Here is a 20,838-nt window from a genome sequence, read left to right as displayed (position 1 = left end):
TTTTTGTAGCTGTTGCAGAATTTGGAGCTTTTACAGACTTGTGCCGCACAGAAACCGCACAGAACAACGCAATCTCAAACGCAAAGTTCGGAACTTTAATAGCTTCGCTCGGTCGACCAATCAATGTAATTATACGTATATTTCTAGTAATATTCCAACCAGGTTAAGATGCGTTACTTGCCGCTCATTTTAAGTGTCTAATAAATGCCAAGGAGAACCAGTTCGGTCGCAGCAAACAAATTTGCTGTGTCATAAAAAGCTAGCCTCCGATATATGGCAAAACACAATCCGCACAAACGTAACGAAAATTAAATAATCTGTAGAACAACCAAAAATATAAAGTATACTAAACGTGGATATTAAATAATTGACAGAGGTAGTTGCTGAATAGACTGTGCAAAAGTTTAATAAACTTTTGCACAATTCGTATTTTAAGCAAAACGCATCATAGAATGGTGCTAATAGCTGTTGGCTCCATTGAATCCAAATAAACCGTTAAGGCCACCCCAGAAATATGCATATGGACTCATCCAGCCAGAGATTCCCAATCTGTAAAAAGCTGCTTTTGTAACGCTTTATGTTCACGGCGCATTGCAGGGTACCGGGGCTTTTTTACACGTGTGCAACAATATTAGAAAACGGTCCGGTATGCTCGTATGGCAACAGGCTGTATGGTCATTGAAAATTAATGGCGCGCTCTCGCAATACACTGATCAATGCACTCTGTACAGAGTACCGGACCATTTTTTTTGAAGTCTTTTAAATTATTAGATAAATAGCGTTCAATATGAACAGATTCGTTTTACCCGAACGCAGGAAAACCACCGCCATAAAAGCCACCACTCTGGTCGCCGTAGCCGCCTCCTCCAGAATATCCGTCGTCATATGACCTCCCAACAGCATAACGTGGATAACCTATGCCTTCATTTGTAAAAGCTATTCGGGCAGCCGATGTTTCGTTTGATGTGGTAATGACTAAGACAACTGGCAATAAAACAGAAAAACTACATAGTAACATTTTGCAGCTGCCTTTTTACCGCCGCTTGCAACAATATTCCGCAAAATGTTTTTTTCACTGCTGTTGTTGAATTGTGGTAAATGCTGACAGTTTTAATCTTAACTCAAGTGCTAATTGTCGCTGCAATTATGCCCAATTAACGTTTCTTGCAGTGGGTAACAACTGGAGCAATTAGCAGCAAATGAACTACATTGCTGTGCCGGTAATAAAAGCTCGTTAAGACAGCGGACAGCGTACACCACAATTTGACCTTCATGTTGTGCTTAGCTTCAGCGTATTAAATATGATTATTGTGCATACAAGTGTACAATGGCCTACTTTTTGGTTTTCAAAATAAAATTCTATGATGTTACAGTTAATGCAGCCGCTTCGCATCAGATTGGTAGGTTTCACGAAATTGCGTATATATAAATTTTTGAAATTGAGACGTACAGAGAGAGTACAATAATTATAACGCGCTCGACGCACTGTGTGAAATACAGTAAATACAAGTGCTACCGATTTATTTTCGTCAGCGTACAACGAATAACAAATTATTACGAACGAGTACATTCATGTATCATCCAAGTTAACTGATTTTCATGTATTGTGTCAGTCACCCGAATCTACCATTTTCCAAATTTCGTCTTCCCATAATAATTATTATCGCCTTTCACCATGTTTTTACGTGGCAGCCGCCACAGAACAAACGTTACATGGGCATGAGAAGTTTTAAATACTAATCCTGAAAATGTTAGCTAATACGGCAAGAAAAGGAGGATTGTGCGAATTGAATTTATCTGACATTTGCCAACTCCAACATTTTGACCCTCACCGTGAAACCGTTTATCCCCAGGGACCGAAAAGTCCATACGGCCCCACCAAACCAAATATCCTACAACGGCACCACCAATAAAATCAGAAACCCGCCATGGTTCGTTGTTATTATCCTTACCCGTATCCTGGCAGCATCCCGGGGAAGGGTAGCCCGTACCCTCCCGTTAGCCCACCGAACCCGTTTCCTCCGTACGTATTACCGTATCCATCCGAATAACCTCCACCGCCGGAATAACCGTTACCGCCGGAATACGCCGGCTGGCCACCGCCGTAAGAATTACCAACTCCTTGGTTCCCGGTACCAACTTGACCGGCATTTCCAGACGCCGCCGCTCGTCCTCCTGCCGATGCATCCGCAGCTGATCCAGCCGAAGCCGGGGTGGCAAGGATTCCCGGTGCGTTGGTTACTTGCGTGGTAGCGTTACCGGCGCCTGCGTTGGAAAGGTCACCGGCATTCGCCGTACCATTATTACCTCCAGATTGGTCGGCTTTGCTCCCGTTGATGGGAGTTACCGGTGTCCCGGCGTTGTCGATCTCGTTGGTACTATTATCTCTGTTACCGGCGTTACCGGCGTTACCGGCGTTTGGTGTCAGGGATGTGCCGTTACCGCGTCCGCCACCACCATTATTGTCACCCAAATCATCGGTGTCACTGTTGTTGGAAGCGTTCGATCCGTTATTAGGCGACGATGTTGAAACCCCAAGGGCGTCATTGTTTCCTGGGTTTTGTTGCGCGACGTCTTCATCGGTACCGCTGTGTTCGGTGGATCCGTTACCGTTCTTACTCGGTGACGTTCTGACCTTACCGCCCGATTTCAGTCCGCCGGGTTTGCCGACTTTCGTCATGCTGTCGCCACCGGATGATGTGTCGCCCGAGGAGAACTCGGATGCTTCTTCATCGATGAATTGAGTGGTATTACACTGTCCTAAATTTTACGAAAAAGGTGCTTTTTAACAACGGGAAATGAGCAAGTTTTTTATAGATGATCAATAAAGGAAATGATAATATTTATTTGCGATCAATAATTTTATCACCGTTTTGCCCGCTATGCACCAGCAGAATAACGTGGGCGCTCTGTGCCTTATTGGTGGGAATGTTCATCTGCAACAAACTGTTGCCGGAGTTGAGATTCTGCGGAGACTTCTTGCTGGTCAGACCCATGCCCTGAATGTCCACGTCAACATTCGATGACAAAAGCCGGTATAACTTGGCGACGACCGTCTTTGACGCGCGCCTGCCTAACCGGTCCAAGGTCAAGGTGTCCGCGTAGTCCGTTACGCTCATCTCGTCGTCATTGGCTGCATGATGCAATCAATATTTGAAGACACGTATTAAGACAAAAATACACAGGACAAAAGGAAACTAATATGCAAAATTTGTACGTAATATAAATACATAATAAAAACAGAAACGAGAATCTCTACATAATAAATACATTAATATTTTTATTAAAAATATTATAGTAATTACATAAAAAATCATTGCAAAACCCAAAAACGGTAGGTAATAAATTACTGTAACTTGACTTGAAATGACATACTTCAAGTCAAGTATAATAACGCTACGCATAATATTACCTACTGTACTCAACTGATAATTACTTTAGTCATATTACGCTTCATGTTAAATTACGGTAATGTGGTCACAGTCGTACATACGTACACTACATGCACACAGTATACAGCTTACACTGCAGCGAGACATACGCGCCATTCATCACCAGTTCCACCGCGAACGGAAAACACGGTCCGACTCCAAGGTCCGCCGCCGTCGACGTATTTGTCGCCAAATTATCGGCAATGCGCACATCCAGCGCTCCAACATTGGCCGCAAAGGCCTCCTTCATCGGTACCATTTTGGCGCCCTTACACTTCGTGTTCGGGCCGCCCCTATTAATTACCGCTTGCTTTTCGCTCTGCAGGGTCATCGTTAGACAGTTGACTCCGATCTGAATGGGTGTGGCCGCCGGGACCTCCTTCGCCTTGGCGATCTCCTCCGGGGTGGCGGTGCGGATCAGGACCCGCACCTGCTTGACCCCGGTGCTGCGACCGGCGGTGGGCGGGGCTTGACGTTTGCGGCGAGCGTACTGGTTAATGCTGAAGTATAAGGTGGTGCTCACTTCCGGTAGGTTGGTTTTATTGGCACTGCAAGGAAAAGGCAGGCGCTGTATGGAGAAAATTGAGAAAATGGTCTGGAGAAAATGGATAGGTGCACCATGTGCCCTGATTATTATTTCGTGCCATTTTCAAGAGCACTATAATGCGCTAATTAAATTTCTCGTTTGTTAAACTTCTTTAAAAAAATCAAATTTTTCAAGAAATTCATTATTAATTCATACCGTGTGCCCACGTAGCTTGATTTCCACGCTCACAAATAAATGTTATTAGTTGTGAAAACAATCTCTATTGAAACAGCATCTGGCGTTTTAACTTATGTAAAGATACATATGGAAACGTTTCCGGTTTTGAAAGATTTGCTTTATATATTTTAAAAGATTTGGTTTATACTTTCTTGGAAGATTTTTTATTACGAAAAATTACGTAAAAGAAAGCAGGTTGCACTTTATACGTCTGCTTACGTTGCAACGTTAACCTCAGCCGAAGTGATCTGTTTTGCTGGAATCCTGAAATTGGATTTATTACCTGAAAGACATGCACGTCTAAACTGAAATAAAAGAATACTTGCGCGCTAACGGTCGTTGCCGCACTAGGCACCGTCGCATTAGATTCCTCCTGGGAATTCCCCGATAATAACTCTGACCCGCTAGCCGCTGTCGTCGACATCCGCCGCGCGTTATACATCTCCTCCGTTATCGTTGAGCGCGCTGTCGTCGTCTTTACGCGATACGATTCCTCGTCAGAGACGTCGGCAATTACTTCCGTACCGGCGGTGGATGTGGTGGTGGTGACGATCGCCGGTGTGGTGGTTATCCGGCGGGCGCCATACAACTCCTCCGTTGTCGAGGGTCGCGCTTTCGTTGTCGATGTCTTGACGCGGTAGGATTCTTCGTCGGAGGTCCCGGCGATCACTTCCGTACCGGCCGACAGAGTCGTCGTGGTTGTGGAGGTACTGGTAGTGGGGCCCCGACGTCGGGTTTTGACCTCGATATGCTCCTCCGTCGTGGGCGCTTCCGTAGTTGTCGTTGAGGCTTTGGTGGATTTCGTGGTAGTCCGCTGGTCGCGGTAAGTGTCCTCGACGGTGGTATCAGTTAGGTCACTGTCTTCTGTAGTGGTAGCCCGGGTAGCTCTGGTGGTGGAGCGTAGTTTCCGCACCATTGGGTAGGCCAGGTCTTCATCGGGATCGGCGGCGCTTAACGTCCCTAAAAAATTTTATTTACTAAAGTTTTCATTTAATTAATAGTTTTTTTTTACTTAAAACTGGTCATACTTGACGCTTCCTATGCTGATGTTTTCGAATGAGAAATTAGTCAATTCAATTTGCAATTATGCATTCATTTATCATTATACATGCACAAGCAGGAACAACAATATGTACTCGTTGCGTGTAAATATTGTACAAGGATTTAATTGAATTAAAGTTAAAATGAGTTACTAAAAGCAAATTAATAAGTAATTAAAATTAGTAATTTAGGAAAATTATATAGAAAACATTCGAAAAGCTGTAAAAAAATTACATTCTGCTTTATGGCAAGTTTTAGGCGTATTGACTATACAGTTTCTGAACACGTAATTATTTGGGCAATGAAAGTATGTCAAAGCTGACAAAGCAGTTGTATAAGCCGGTGCTTTTATGGCCACTTACCGGCGAGCGATATCACAATACCGAAAGAGATCCACAATGCCCAATGGCGGCAAACCATTGTTAGCTTTATATATTATATGGGACTGGATTGCCAGCAATCAGTGTAGGAAATTATGGCGATTCTTCCCAAACACGTACAACGATATCACCTCATCTTCCGCGTCCCTGAATCAGTGCATCTTCCCTATATGCTTCATTTTAAATTCCCCGATTACAGGCAATCAAGTTTTACTTAGATAGAATAAATTTAATTGATTATAAAATCTAATTTTATAATGCCAGTAATATCAACAGATTCAACACACACATAACAAATTTTTGACAAATAGAAAAAGATTGCGCGCAGTAAATAAGCCGTGATTGTTGTTCATCAACATTAAAATAAAAAAAAACATAACACCGTGATAATGTGCGCAACATCAACTTGCACAAACGTTTAGCCGATGAGTGTCGGCAGCGAGCAGCAGATGCGAACCTGCGCATCGTACGTTGGCCTTAGCGTTAAGTTCGAAATATGGACCACTGCTCTGCGCAGCGACCTATTTTGCCTATAAAATACATATTCTCCACAATGTCATGAAACTGCTTTATTGTTTTTCATGTCCACTTTATCGACTACTTAATTTTGACCGTGCGCGATGATTACAAAGCATTGAACATCGGTATGAAAAAGAATGGTTTTTATATTTGTGACAAGTTGGCGCGTGAGTGTTAATTAGACAGTGAAAGTGGCTGACGACTAAACTGTATGTATGAGAGACGAGCGTTCGTCCAAACAACTTTAGAATCCGTTGACGACAACACGCACTGACATGTACAGGCGAAATTAATTACGCACATGTGGTCAGTATTATATGTGGCTGCCTGTTATTAACGCTAAATCGTCAAAGAAACGCACATGTAAAGTGTAGAAAATTCAGTAGTAATGTATGCAGGGCACAATTCACAGGCGCTGCAAGTCCCATACGGTTGGCTTCCGGCTACCTTCCTCGCGCTGCAGTACCGTTCATTCTCGGTGGTATACCCGACACTATACCGCAGTCCTCGACTCCTCGCAATAACTCAAAAGGTTTTTCAATTGTTTGTTTCCGGGTTTGAATGTGGACATTAAACTCAGTAGTCCAACAGGCAATTCAAAATGTATATTATTATTATAGTAGTCATCATAATACTATAGCAGTAAGACAGTTGCCTCACTTTATTAGTACCCTTACTCTAATGTTATGCCAACATTGTGAACTGTAATTCAGAACTGTATGGTCTGATAAAAAGGCGGTGTAGCGTAGGGAAAAGAGATGTGGTAGTTGCCGATATTAGTGGCGATCTGGGTAGGCGGCTGCGGCGCTGCCGGTATAAGGGGCCACAGCGGCGGCGCCGGCGGAAACGCTGCGGTAATGTGACTGGGTAGTGTACAGGGCGTGTAACCGCCGTCCATCAATGTCGGCATCGTGCGGGCCATCTGCGGGAACAGTCACGGAAATTAACGACCGTAGGTACTTGATTTACATATGTACAAAATTGACCTTTAGTGGAAGAAATTGATTTGCAATTGTGGTTTAACTGCCACTTTAACATAACACCTATATTCGCGTACGGATATTTGATAGGAATGTCTCAAGGCTAACTTAATTACAGTAGATGCAAAATTTAAATAGTGTTGTGCCCCTGCATCGCACGGAACATGCACAAAACACCGGTACAAAATAATCTTTTAACTAGCACAGCCATTACTTGTTACTTACCTTGAGAATATATGGGTCGCGCATCTCCTTGCCCCAGGAGCAGCGCACATGATACCCGTTGATCTCGCTGTTATTGATGCCCAGTATGGCGCCAGCCGCACTCTCTCGAGTAGCATAGCGGACGAAAGCGTAACCTTTGTCCTGGAAGAGTCGAAGTTCCATTAGGGGTCCGTACATGGCGCACATGCCCCGCACGAACTCCGCTATAACCAGAGTAGACGTTATACGATGATTGCAGACACGCCCATCGGGGTCATGGTCTTATACCGTTAAAGTTGCGACCGAGACCGCCGATATAGATTGTTGTGTTGTAGGGTGATGCTTGCACTAAAACCTGCTCGAGCGATAGCGGATAGTCCGGATCCCGCTTCACCGCCCAGTTTGTGCGTACTTTGCGGCCATCGATAAACATGCTGCTGCTTTGCGCAATGGCTATTTCGGCTTCCTGGCAACAAATGCGAAAATGAGCGTAGATAATTATCCTTGTTTGATGCACATCATAAATTACAAAAAACGGTCATCATTGTGATTATCCACAATAAAATGCACAAGCAAGCGTCCGATTTACGAGCTTTTTTTGGAAAACCGAGCTTTTAGATAGCCGTTGCAAGGGAAGAAATAACAATGGTTAGCGATTGATTGAGCTAGATTAGTGACTGTAATATATTTGAGATTATTATTATGTCTGTGTGGGATACGTAAAAGTCTGCACTGGATATGATTATGATATTGTAAACCCGTCAAATGTTTTTTAGTAGTTTGTATAATTATGTACTGCCACGATAATTAACTTCAAATGCAAATGCTTTACTGCCTCGAGCTGCTCACCTCATTTTTCGCGAAGCGGACAAATCCGAAGCACTTGGACTTATGCGTGAGGGGATCGCGGATGACTCGGCAGTCCCTGGTGAGCCGTGCAGCGTAGTGTAATGTTAATGCAATTGTGTGGAAATGACAGTGTCAAACACACACATCCAACAGTAATCAGCATGCATATTTAAACACTGCGTGCAGTATGCTGGTATTACTGTCTTTATCATGCAGTAACATACATTAATCCCCAACATGCCGCACATACTCTTATTGTACTACGAATAATATACGAGTACGGGATATGCACTTACAGCACCGATCCAAAGGCGGCAAAACTGCTCCCGTAGACCATCCTCCGTTAAATGGGATGGCAAATCGCCCACAAACAGCTGATGCGGCGCAATGCCTTGTGGAACTAGCGAAAAAATAAATTAACTTTTTATTGATGGTTATAAAAGGAGCACAATAAAATCAAACCGTAATACGAATTTTTGCACAGACACCGGTGTTTTGTGTAAATTGTAGATGGTACTGTGCTACAGCAGTTGTAATACTTGCATTTACGTTGGTAATACGTATAAAGTGAGTGACTGTCCACAATAAATATACCGTCCCTATGCATGAATGTAATTTTATAAGATTAACTACTGGAATTCGAATACCAGTACCGATTTATACAATTGTTGTTACAAGGCGTTTTGAGGGCTCAAAGGTCACTTGCCCACTACGTCGCCGACTGCTGACTGACCATAAGACCATAATTTTATATAATTTTATATAAGAAGTCTAGGAGATTTACATTCACCTTTTTTTTAAATATTCCTGAATTTTTTTACGAACTTTTTATGCATTTAAATGACAAATCGTCTTACCGTATGTCTTGGAATGCGGTGAAACCGATTGTTTACACTCCTTCTCCGCATAATGCACAACATCCGGCAGTATCTCGCCCATGATACAAACCCGCGGAAAGACACAACACCTTTCCCAATAAAGCAACACAACGTCCAACTACATATCTCGATACGTGGAACGGTCTAAATGCCGGTTATAAACTTCCCTCCATTGCATTATGTGGATCGTAAAAATGGTCAGCTTTTAACCTGTGCCGGGTGGCTGTGCCTGTGCGTAATGAAGTGAGGACACCCCATAAAACCTTTTCCCGTGGAACAGTGTACGCAGAAATGATCGGGAAAATGGAAAAACAAGAGTGATCATTTTGATGGTGTTGGTGAGGGCTAAATAATGAATGAGGTTCAGAGGTGGCCCACTGCGCCTAATGGCCACATTTACTCAGCTCATCCCGCCAGAAAGCCGCGTTTTACATCCACCCCGAAAACACTTTCACCAGGATTAATTAAATTTGAATAAGCCCAACCGGCAAGTTTTTCCCTAACGCTCATATGCATCGTTTTGCTGTACAGTTCATGTAATGCTTACCACTTTAAAGTTGCCAGTATGAAAAACTGTTTTTATTTTTCCCATATTCCGTGAAATGTACTTTTGCCGCTGCTTTATTTGCCTATCGTGTAACATCAAAAACAGAAACAACAAGTACTTTTTTACCAGGTTTTACCAGGCAGAACCTGATGCAAGTTGCACATAGTAATTATTGCGTCATAATTAATAGTTATTGCACATAATATACTATAAATAATAATTAGGTGCCGCAAATATATCTGTGCTTTTATATATATTATGTATACTTGCAATTTACTAGAAGTCAGCAAATTTTGTTTTGTAATTATTCTACAACTTTTTGTAATTATTTTACACGTCCTTATTCTTAATGAATTGCCACTAACATACCGAAGTTTTTATTTAGACGAGTGCTTTACTCTGTTGACTGTATACGGCGTCAATATTAAACTGTATACCGGTAACTGTGTACTGCACCCAGAGAACGTTATGGTTCTGGACCAAAATCATAACTATTGCAGCACTTTGCAACCCGAACTTCTGGTTGTATAGTACTGCAATAGTTAAATATCTTACGTGTGTCTTTGGCATAATTTATAAAACTTTATTAATAATTATGTAAAATTAGCCTGCAGTACTGCCATAATAAATTCTGCTGTGCATGCAACCTTCAACAGTGACTACAATTCAGTAACGCGGACGACATAATTATACAATAATAACAAACTCCATTACTCCATCACTCCATCACTCCTCCACATCCCAGTAGACACAACTGACCAACGATCGCGAAAGCACTCATTGTTGCTAACCACACCATACACACACGTTTTAATTAATCACCGTCCCATTCCCATTCGCGGCCATATTTCGCACGACCGACAAGTGATTGCGTGTCCCCTCGGCCAGACTGTCGATATCCTTTGTATCCGGTGGTCCCACACTGAATACCGTCTTATTCCCGCCCGCTCCTAACCCACCGGTGGTCACCGCGGCGTCTGCGCGAAACCGAAACTGGTTGAGGAGGTTGAGCGGTGGGAGGGGCCCGAATTGTCCCGGGAGGAAGGACTGCGGAAACTGGCCGTTGACTTGCTGGATGAACTGCTGCTGGTTCTGTCCGGGGAAGATGATGGTCTGCTGTTGTTGCGGATTGACGACGGGTTGCTGGATCTGGACGAATTGTTGGACGGGCGGCTGCTGCGGCACAAAGTCCTGCTGCATGGGACCGCCGCCGGGTGCGCGCCAGATGCTGAGGTCGATGGAGGAGATTTGGTTACAGGCCAGCTTGGGGTTGCTGCAGACAAGAAAACATTTGTTTCGGGATATTGCATCATCGAATTAGTGATGATTTAGATGTTTTGTATGCTATATAACTTCGCTTTATACCGTATGCTATATAGCTTTTTCAATTTGTATTCCACATTTAGCATATTGTTATACTACATTAATTTTATTATTTTAATTTATTTTGGACAACGAGTCACCTCTGATATATGGCACAACTGAAGCCTAAATTCGCAATCTAATACAGATTCTCGAATATGAAGTATTTGCAACTTCACTACTTAGTCTTCTGTTACGCAAAGTAATACTTATGAAATTACCGCATGCAGAAATAAAAAAATTGTATAACTACACATTCACAAAACTGTAATTTGCATTCATGCTTCTGCACAAAACATCGCAATAGCACTATTTGCCGAAATCGTGGTTGCGCCCATACTCTACGTGTACACGCAATATCTCTTATATTTAATATATTTAATAATCAGTCCAGTGCAACGTTAGATATGGATCATTAGGAAGTGCTGTTTCGCAGAAATGGAAGTATGTATGTATTAAAGAAAATAAATTAAATGAAAAATACATGTTCATGAAGGGAATCGGCTCCACCATGACGCGGCGCTGCATAACGAAAGAGTCCGTATTATCACAAAGAACACGAGCCAGGGAGGCTTTGCGGATTTCCGCCAGTTGCGCTGCGATACGAGAAACATTTTGTCACTTTTAAAGCAAAAGAGTACCCCATATTTGCAATATCATCCAGTACACTGCAGTAAGTTATGAAGTGCAATGAAATATAAAATACGTACTAGGTGTGAAGGCTCCAGCGCCGTTGTTGTTCTCATACCAATAGCGATCACCGCGGCGCAGATTGTGGAACTGCCGGGCGATGATACAGGCGAATGTTGGCCCCACCAGTCCACCGCTGACCGCTAGTTCCGACAGACCAGCGGTGAAAAGGTCAACATCATCTGGATGCCTATATAAGCCAGCATTTATGCAGCATTGAAATTGTTTGCTGGCATTAGCGGCATTCTTACTCGTAAAGCGTCACCAGCCGCTGTAGAGCGTCTTCCGCCATCACACCGCGCAATTCATCGAAACTGTTGGCTGTGGGGAAGCCGCAGAAGCGCCGCCAGGAATTGTATCCGGGCAGTCCATGGTCGCGACCGCGCTGGATATTCCGCGAGATCAAATCGTTGCCGAATGGCTGACCTGTTCAATAACAACGTAATTATGCCCTTCCTCCAGTATATGATGTAAATATTTCGTTCCGATATAAGCATTTTTCAGTACCGTCATCTTTTTGGGTTAACAAAATTATAAGCGCTGTTGTTAGTTACACTTACCGGGAGGTTGGAACAGGTGGTTGCTCAGTTCCTCCGCGACGTTGCGGTCAAAGGTCTGTGCGTTCTGTGACGTCATACCCCGCAGGTACTGATCGCATCGCCCGTTGTCGTACAAAATGAGCGGCTGGAAGAAACTGTTCACCAGGTTATTGGCGAAGACGGCTTGCCCGTTCTGGTTATCCAGGCGGAATTAACCGTTTACCAGCGAATGCCCAAATCTGCGAAAATCAATCAACTTTATTCGGTGCATGCGCTGGCAATTTCGGTTCTTTTTTAACGTAAACATTTCTTATAAAATAATTTAAATATTAAACAGAAACCTTAACTATGTTTAACTAAAAATAAATTATTTACTAAATATAAAAGAAATTTTTTTAAAAATAAAATTTCATTAATGCAATCGTAATTTTAACCATTTGCTTTGCCAATAAGGTTACCTGTATGCTGCCGTGGCGAATTCGTTGGCCACTGACGGATTGACCTGATCGGAGTAGCCGGTATAATAACCGGTGGTCAGCAGGTTAAGTCCGAACTGGTTCATAATATCCCGCCCCAGCACCACCGGGAGAAACTCGTTGTATGTGATGTGCTGGAACATGGCGCCGATAATGCGCCGCGTTTCTTGGTACACTCGTTCATCGTCCCATCCAGACGCTTGATTCATGCTGAACAGTCCGCGGGCAATGCGGTTGTGCTCCCGTAACCTGTTAGTACAAATGCGTATGAGACTTCCATATTCTTGGCGTCGGCAGTCGGCAAGCGTCTTACCAGAGTGTGTGCATCGCGGCTAATCCTGTGTGTACGTTTACCCTGACGTCTCCTGTACACATAAAAATAATTCATGATTGAGCGATTTCTTCTAAGAAAAGTGTGTCAAAAGGCGGGTCCTGCAACATTTTAATTGTACCGGCTCGAAAACATGTTCGGTCATTGGTGCGACGGAAGCACTCCTCGGTGGTGGTATCGGATGGCAAGAGTGCCTCATTGTTGCGGGTTTGTATTAGCATCATTCCTACAATATTCGGCTGTTAATACTGCCATTTCTAAATACTGTATGCAATTTTTACGCACCCATGTTGAAAGCTCTCAGGCTGTTGGCGGTGGTTTGCGTTGATCCGTAAACCTGAGACGCTGAAACATATAGACACTGTGTATGTTTACATCGTGTGTACAAGTACTTATACACTGCGGATAACGAATAGCTAAAAATAAAAACTGAATTTTCCGTGAAATACATACATACATACTGTACATATGTATGTACATACTGTATGTATGTAGTATGTACTATTTACCTTACCTTGAAGGTATTTGCTAACTACAATACAGTCTTTTGTGGCTTCTTCTATTTTGCAGTTCACAAGCCTTTTCATGCAATGTACTAAATCGGGAAATCAATCTGTGATTTAATTTAGCGCGAGGTGCTGCAGTTAACTGATTGTCAAGAGCATAAATTTGTCTGACGCCACGAAGAGCGTCACCGCTCACGTTTCCAATTCCACAAACCCAGTACTCTTATCACTACTCAGTGGTATTGGCGCTCGCGCTCGTGCAATATTGTGGTTAACAACCACCGCTAGTAAATTTTAAAATTTGTTACCCATTATAATGTTAGTTTTCCGAAAGAAGCTAGCACGGTGGCTTTTTTTCAACAAAAATCATAATTTCGGCTCTTTTTACCATCAATATAGGACGTCAACTGGTTGAGCTGTTCTCTCGGCCCGAGAACATTGGTGGCCGGACTACTCCGTACAAACTCCAGACACTCCTGACCGAATCGCGGGAAGAACGGATCCGCCCGGGGAATCGGGATGGCAAAGCATGACGAGTGCGCTACCGTTCCCGCCGGCAAATCACAGCATTTCGGCGTCATCAGCTGACTGCGAGCGCCTTGCTGTACTTCGATGGCCGTGATCGGTGTATGCTGCAAAATACAGCCGTTTATAACAGTTACATATGTAATTAGTACCAGCACATATCCATATGTATATATCCATATGTTTATCCATATGTATATGCAGTTTGTGAAAGGCAGCATGTCACTTACCGTTATGTCATGATCCAAAAACTGACCCCACTGCATTAGCTGTAAGCATAATAGATTATGTAGATTTACAGATCATCGCACTCTCGTCCACCGGCTATGCCAATGGCAAAGTGCACAATAATAAATAAACACGTCGGGGAAGAGCGTGAGGCCTGATGTATTATTCATGCGGCGCTGTTATACGTGTGCACTGTGCAACCAGCACACTCCGCACACATAGTTAGGGCCATTTTCTCGCGCTCGTCCCGGTCGACGACCTTGCCAGCCATCTTCCCATCTTAAACTTACAAGCGCAGCATTTTCACGAAGATTACTGCTTTTTAATTACAGTTTGCAACTACCAAAACTCTTAAATTGATTCAGATTAATTAAAAATTGACACGAAATTTATAAGAACGCTTAGCAGAAACTGATAAACAAACCATATGAAATACTTCTTAGGTCACAATTATCAGGATTAAAAATGATGATGCTGAACTAAATCAGAGCGAGATATTTTTAATCAAGATTGTACACGCTTTCAACTAAACGCTCCCGTATATAATTAAATCAAGCATTGAGTTAGTAAGAATTTCTCAGATTCCTTAGACTTTAAAACATTCGTAATTTTTAGATAATCTACTTACAATATGTGTCACGTGATCGTGCGGCCGTTTGACATCGTTGTGCATGGTGATGGTGACCTGCCGAGGACTGGGCAAAGCGTTGCGGGACCGCGACGTGCGGATGCGCGGCACCGAGACCCCATCGGCATAATCCGGCGGCAGGAAGCGTACGTACGGTTGAAACGACTGGCCCCATGTGGGATTGTTTAGATTATTACACCGGCCCGATGCATCCCGGAAGACCCGGTCGAAGCACTGCTGGGCTTGGCGTTTGTGGCGGGCGGTGCGTTGCATGGGAATGCCGTAATGATTAATGGTCATGTCGGCGTCGGTGGACATGGAACTGTTCGCGTACAGTTCCTTCAAGGCACGACCGTTTCGTGGGTGGGCGCGGAAGCCCGGGTGGAGACCCGAGAAAGAGAAGGAGGGGTCCTGGTCGCCGGTGGCTTGGATATTGACCATTCGACCGCCCACCTGCAGTAACAGCATTCTATGTAATTTACTTATGCTAATAATTATTGTATTTAACTCATTTATTCATTAACTCATTGGCCTGTCTCGACGAGTTTAAAAGAGCTTGAACAAAATTCTTAGGAAACGTTTTGGAAGCGGAAAAAATAATTAGCGCCAATTTCGTGGGAATCAAATTAGGAAACATAAAAAACCGGGTAAGCCAACGATGAAAAAATTGGCGGGAAAATATGACGGTAAAGTAAGAGCACTGGCATACTTCAACCGTAATGTCCAAAGCTTGCGGTGGTGCCGCCACAAAGTGCTCCAGCTGTGTTCCTTCAAAATTCACAGCCGTTAGGCCGACAATCTGATCCTTGTCCAGTTTGTACTTTTCCTTCAAATTGGCCGTGACCTTTTCGAACACTTGTGCTTTCTCGCCGAGATCCACCGATTGTTGTGTGGGCCGGCTAAAAGCAAACAAAGCCTTCTGGGCGGCCACGCTGTTCATGCCGCCACCCGCGGCGGAAGAGGTGTTCGACGACGTATGCATCGCTATAAAAAAGAAGAAGCATTACGAAATTGATTGTGTATTTTAAAATTGAAGCAAAATCACGCATTTTGTGCACAGCCGAGGGCGGTTGCCTACCCTGGCTAATAGTGAAGCCGCGCGCCGTCGGGGCGTCGTTAGCCGTCTGGCGGTCGGTCTGGCGCAGCAGGTCGGCGGTGCGTTTGGATTCCTCCTGCATTTGGCGTTGCACGTCGGGGATCAGTCGCGCGGCAATCTCATCAATCACTTTGGCATCGATCTGGGGTGGGGCACGGCCAACGGTACGCATCGTCGGCAGAACAGGTAATGTCACTGAGATCTGCAGTTGCTGCAACATAGACACACAATACATTTATTTTATGCGTCGCGTTTTTTTCTGGTTAATTTAATATATAGGTTAATATGTATTCCATAAAAATATATAACATTTCGGAGCTGTTTTACCAATAAATCACACTGCATTTTTAACTGCTTCTGGAAAAATCGTACATCGTTAATTAATGTTTTTATTTTCTTAATGTATCTTACTGTTTTGTTTTTAGTATTTTAGACTTTAGAATATCGAATCAGCCGTCAAAAACTTGTAAAATTTATTTAACTTAAATAGTAAAAAGGTAATCACGGGCGGGCGTATAATATCTTTGGCACGGCCTGTATGTGGCTTAAAAATAACACTTTTGTGGTGAAAAGAATAGAGTCAATGATCTGTACCAAATCGAAATATTTATTGGCATTCGGTTAGGAATCTGAACTTGCATCACGCTATGACAACATTGTTCCTGCCGGCATTACGCAAGCTCCTCACAACCTGATCAGCTGCTTGACACAGTCAATTTGTTTATACGGATAACCACTTGTTGCTGGCATACGCTCCAGTCAAAACACTGCGCAACAGCTGCTGCGACACTGATGCCTCCGCAATCTCAACAAATCTCAAGCACTCATAGCAATAAACTTTTTGGAAAAAAATTATTGATAAAATCAGTTAGATTTTCGGCATCCTGGAACCGTCAAACATGCAATCAAAAAAATTTCTTATAAAACTGTATATGTATCAGGCAATTAGTATTTTTTGGAGTTAAAGTTTCGGAATTTCACTCAAGCTATGTGACATGTTTCACAATTAAAGCCAAATGTTTCGGTCGCTCTTTAATGGGATTTTCAACGGTTTTCTATAATGTTAAAAGCGAAGTAATTAAAAAACTACATAAAGGAAAGATAATTTAATTTTACTTACAGCGTATCAAGATTCTCGTATGTGGTAACTATCTTCTTAGAAAAATTACGGGGACGTGGCTAAAAATATTATGCGCTGTTTATGGAAATTTATTTGGCAGTACAAAGTTTGTTTGTTAATTAGCATTTTAGCCGGCGTCAGCGGATTTACTAAACGGCCTGAATGGACAATGGCAATCGGTGCACACATAAACAGGACCGGTTTGGCGATTGGATATTATAATATATGCCGTCATGCACACCTTTCTAATGTGGTTTGGACCCAGACAAAATACAGACGGAGATTGGCATGAGAGAGCCAATTCTGGTTAATTAAACACCCATGCCCAAACAGCTATTTATCCGCTAAATGACATCCATCACTTCCAGCCGGGCCAAACGCCGCGGCTGTCCAATGCTGAAATGTACGATCAGCCAGAACGGAACTGTATTTACCAAGGCCAGCATATAATATAGTACGTCGCATACGCATCGCTCAGCACGGCCCGGATATATACGGTACTTCAGTGGCCGCATGTTGGCTTTGCATAACGTATTACATCAAACAGGAAGTTCTCCTTTTCTGCACTCAACAGCGTTTCCGTTTCTTTCTGCTGCGACGCAGCAGACGACAGTCCGCAAAGACAATGCAAAGGAGCAGCCAATAAACAATGCTACGAAAACGCTACAGACCATAGAAAACTGACTGCACGGTGTGAAAGCAGTCCGCCAAAATTTTAACATTTACAGCAATATGTAACCAGTTTTCCAAATTAAAAAATTCGAAAGAAGTGCAGTTAAAATTATTAATTTTCTAAAAGTAAAACTGGCTCTGCAAACTACCTAGATGCTTATTCGAAGAAAAAAAATTTGTTAATTTTTTACATGCAGAGACATATTAATTATTACGGGAAAATATTTAAATTTACAGACAGTAAAGACAAATCGGATTAATAGATGCCACATAATCCTCAATTGCGGCAACCTCTGCCCTGATAGATGCCCTGCAATCTGCATAATCACGCCAATCCACTCAGCCGCAGCAATCCCGTCGGCATGTAACAACACAGAGTCTGTTATTTCTAATCGGCTTACCAACAATAAACACACTATCTCCATTAATTCAAACGTCTACCCAACGCGCACATACCGGCTCGTCTGCCGCCATGGCGAAATCCTGCCGCTCCGCCGGCGTATTCAGCGGCGGTTCGGTTTTGAATTTATACATGCGCTCCTGTGGCCGCGCGCCGGGGGGACGCGCCGGCGACACGGGCGGATAAAAGGTCGCTTCGCACAACTCCCGCAGTTTATCATCCGGGATGTTGTATTCGTTCTTATAATGATTGGTGCGGGATTTTAGGGGGTGGTGAAAGGGACTGCGCAGCCGGAAGTCCATGGCCCGGGCGGAGGCGATGTGCAGGAGGAGGATCACAGTGAGAATGTGCCACATACCGGTACACGGCCAGCGTCGCCGTACGCGCCATTTCTGACAGCGCGATAGCGGGGACGTCATTTGGAGGGAAGAACACCGGTTTACAACGGTTTACATAGAATCATATCCATTGACAGTGATTAGGACAGAAAAAGGCCGGGTTTATTAAGCATCACAAAGTTACAATATTACCAGCACAAACTCCGATAGTTTTACACCAAGAAGAAAACTCGGGTAGTTGATAAAGAAATAAGAAAGTCCGGTAGTTTAAAAAGAAGAAAAAAACGTCCGATCGTTATAATCGGTAAACTGCGCTACGCTTGCGCAGGATGGAAACCCCAGGCAGTCTTATAAGAAAACAAAGAAATTCGGCAAATAGATCAGTAAATTGCCGGTAGTCGGTCGCCGGATAGGAGACTTCGGTAGTTTTTAAGGAAATATTAAAATCCGGTAGTTTTTCCAACAGGATTAAGATAGAGGACTTCGCATAGCGGAACCGGCATGGATATGATGATTAATCACGGAAGAGAGCGTTTGAGAGTGAGAGAGCGAATGGGGTGATCAAATAACACACACTTGACGACATCCGCCACCGCTGACGGTGTGTGTCAAGAAAAAAAATAAGCTGAGAAGGTGTTTTATCTCTGCATTCGATTACTCACAACCCGCTCATCGTCGCCCACACTCATTGACACACTCCTTCCATTAACAAAATCTCGCCACTTAAAACATCATGCACAAGTCAAAATTTCCAAAGATTAGAGATTTACCTGATGCGATAAAGATATCCGCAATCCGATAAAAAAAAAGAAAATCGTCCTAATGAGGCAATAAACCACGGCTGCGGATCAGATGGCCGCTCGGCAAGCATCTGGATCGGTGCGCAACTGCGATTACGTATTAAGCGCAATGTGGTGTGTGTTGTGTGTGTGAGAAAGACACACACAACAGGCAACGCTATTGTGCTGTGTGGCTGTTGTATTGCCGCCACTGCCGGTTGACAATGGATGGCCAGTGTTGAGTGTACTGCGCGATGTCACGTCCACTTGAGTTCAGACCACCGATCGACGGACGCTGTTTTCAGTCTCTCTCGCCGGGTCTTTAACGTATTCAGTCGCTTTAACCAACAGGTCTGGCGCGTTTCTGGCCGGACAACACTGCCGACGACTATAGCACACGGTGTTGCACGTGTGCGCGCGCCCGATCACCCGCTCGCATACATTGTGGCCGCTGAGGCCGCTGCATTGTTTAGGCCGGGAAGATGTTGGTTGTTTATTAACTGAGAAATTGCAGCGCACCAGGCTAACGTACAAATAAACAATGTCGCTTTAATCGCGCTGCACTTGTTGTTAAATAGTTTATGCTGTTTGTGAGTCTTAGGGAATTATAAGAATTACCTAACGTCTGTGACAAATTGCCTGTTGTAATCTGGTACTGGTGCTAACTGGTCTGTACTGGATAATGCGGCTAGAAAATTTCATCTCCGATTGCTTGCTCGTTTGTGTGAGAAAACTTGTAGCTGTGCACGCCGGTAAATAAGGTCATCAATTAAGCTATGATTTAAATTACCAAAATCGAGGAAACACGACTCACAAACTCCACTTGTTATCGTTTTAGAGCGTTTCGTGCATAAGAAAGAAAGAACCGAATAATTCAGATTAAAAACAACCGACTAGCTTTCAATAGATCTGCATCCACGCTACGCTTATAGCAGCAATATGGTTGGTAAACAACAACATCTTGTTCACTTTAATAATTTGAGTGACAGAGCCCAGTTTATTTGGCGTCCGGCTTGCGTGAATTAGGGAAAATAAAAGCGGGCCATCCTCTTATCACTGAGCACCTTATTATCTGAAAGATGGTTTGTTCTACATATTCCTATTCAGTACTCACAAACACCGGCCTCGGTTTGTCAACCCCGAATTACGGCTATCAGGGTCTATCAGCGTATATGTTAATTATCAGCACTTCCGATAGGAGGATGTAGATCACTGTTTAATAATCGTACTGTCGGTGTGTTATGAACATGATCAAGAGAGTTAATATCTGTTCCAAGTTAACAGAGCACTCTTCAGCATAAAACTTTACTAATCAGTTTGCACCATTCAAACTGGACACTGTCCATTTGTCCAGTGGCTTACTTGAAGTAATTAACGTCGCATGTTTATGAAATGGCCAACGAAACAGTAGAATTGCCACAAGAGTCAGAAAACTGGACCTATCCAGTTTTCTGTGGAAATTATGGTAGTAGTTCCCCGGAAGTAGATGCATTTGGTATAATCCTATCAATGTTGATTTTTGTGGCCAGTTGCTTATTGGTCATGGCGATACTGCC

General features: G+C 43.4%; 2 protein-coding genes and 1 pseudogene across 2 annotated transcripts; all 3 read right to left on the bottom strand.

Moving 5' to 3' along the window:
- Positions 1–1,620: 1,620 nt before the first annotated feature.
- Positions 1,621–6,015, bottom strand: LOC129597792 (uncharacterized). Its single transcript, XM_055495469.1, has 7 exons — positions 5,598–6,015; positions 4,521–5,154; positions 4,414–4,458; positions 3,525–3,979; positions 2,870–3,133; positions 1,953–2,760; positions 1,621–1,892 (listed from the first exon to the last, which is right to left on the bottom strand). Exons 1-7 carry the CDS (start codon positions 5,653–5,655, stop codon positions 1,844–1,846), a joined length of 2,313 nt encoding a protein of 770 aa, XP_055351444.1. The 5' UTR covers positions 5,656–6,015; the 3' UTR covers positions 1,621–1,843.
- Positions 6,016–6,652: 637 nt separating this feature from the next.
- On the bottom strand, positions 6,653–9,309 carry LOC129597794 (cytotoxic granule associated RNA binding protein TIA1-like). The gene is made up of 6 exons (XM_055495470.1): positions 9,025–9,309; positions 8,464–8,567; positions 8,168–8,243; positions 7,607–7,784; positions 7,340–7,542; positions 6,653–7,056 (listed from the first exon to the last, which is right to left on the bottom strand). The coding sequence occupies exons 2-6, from the start codon at positions 8,502–8,504 to the stop codon at positions 6,844–6,846; spliced, it is 711 nt and encodes a 236-aa protein (XP_055351445.1). The 5' UTR covers positions 8,505–8,567; positions 9,025–9,309; the 3' UTR covers positions 6,653–6,843.
- An 895-nt stretch (positions 9,310–10,204) lies between these two features.
- On the bottom strand, positions 10,205–19,412 carry LOC129597780 (peroxidase-like; annotated as a pseudogene).
- Between the last annotated feature and the right edge of the window lie 1,426 nt (positions 19,413–20,838).

The sequence above is a fragment of the Paramacrobiotus metropolitanus genome, unplaced genomic scaffold (assembly GCF_019649055.1).
Source record: "Paramacrobiotus metropolitanus isolate TYO unplaced genomic scaffold, Prichtersi_v1.0 Parri_scaffold0000109, whole genome shotgun sequence".
NCBI classification, from domain to species: Eukaryota; Metazoa; Tardigrada; class Eutardigrada; order Parachela; family Macrobiotidae; genus Paramacrobiotus; species Paramacrobiotus metropolitanus.
This window is presented reverse-complemented; position numbering and strand designations above follow the sequence as displayed.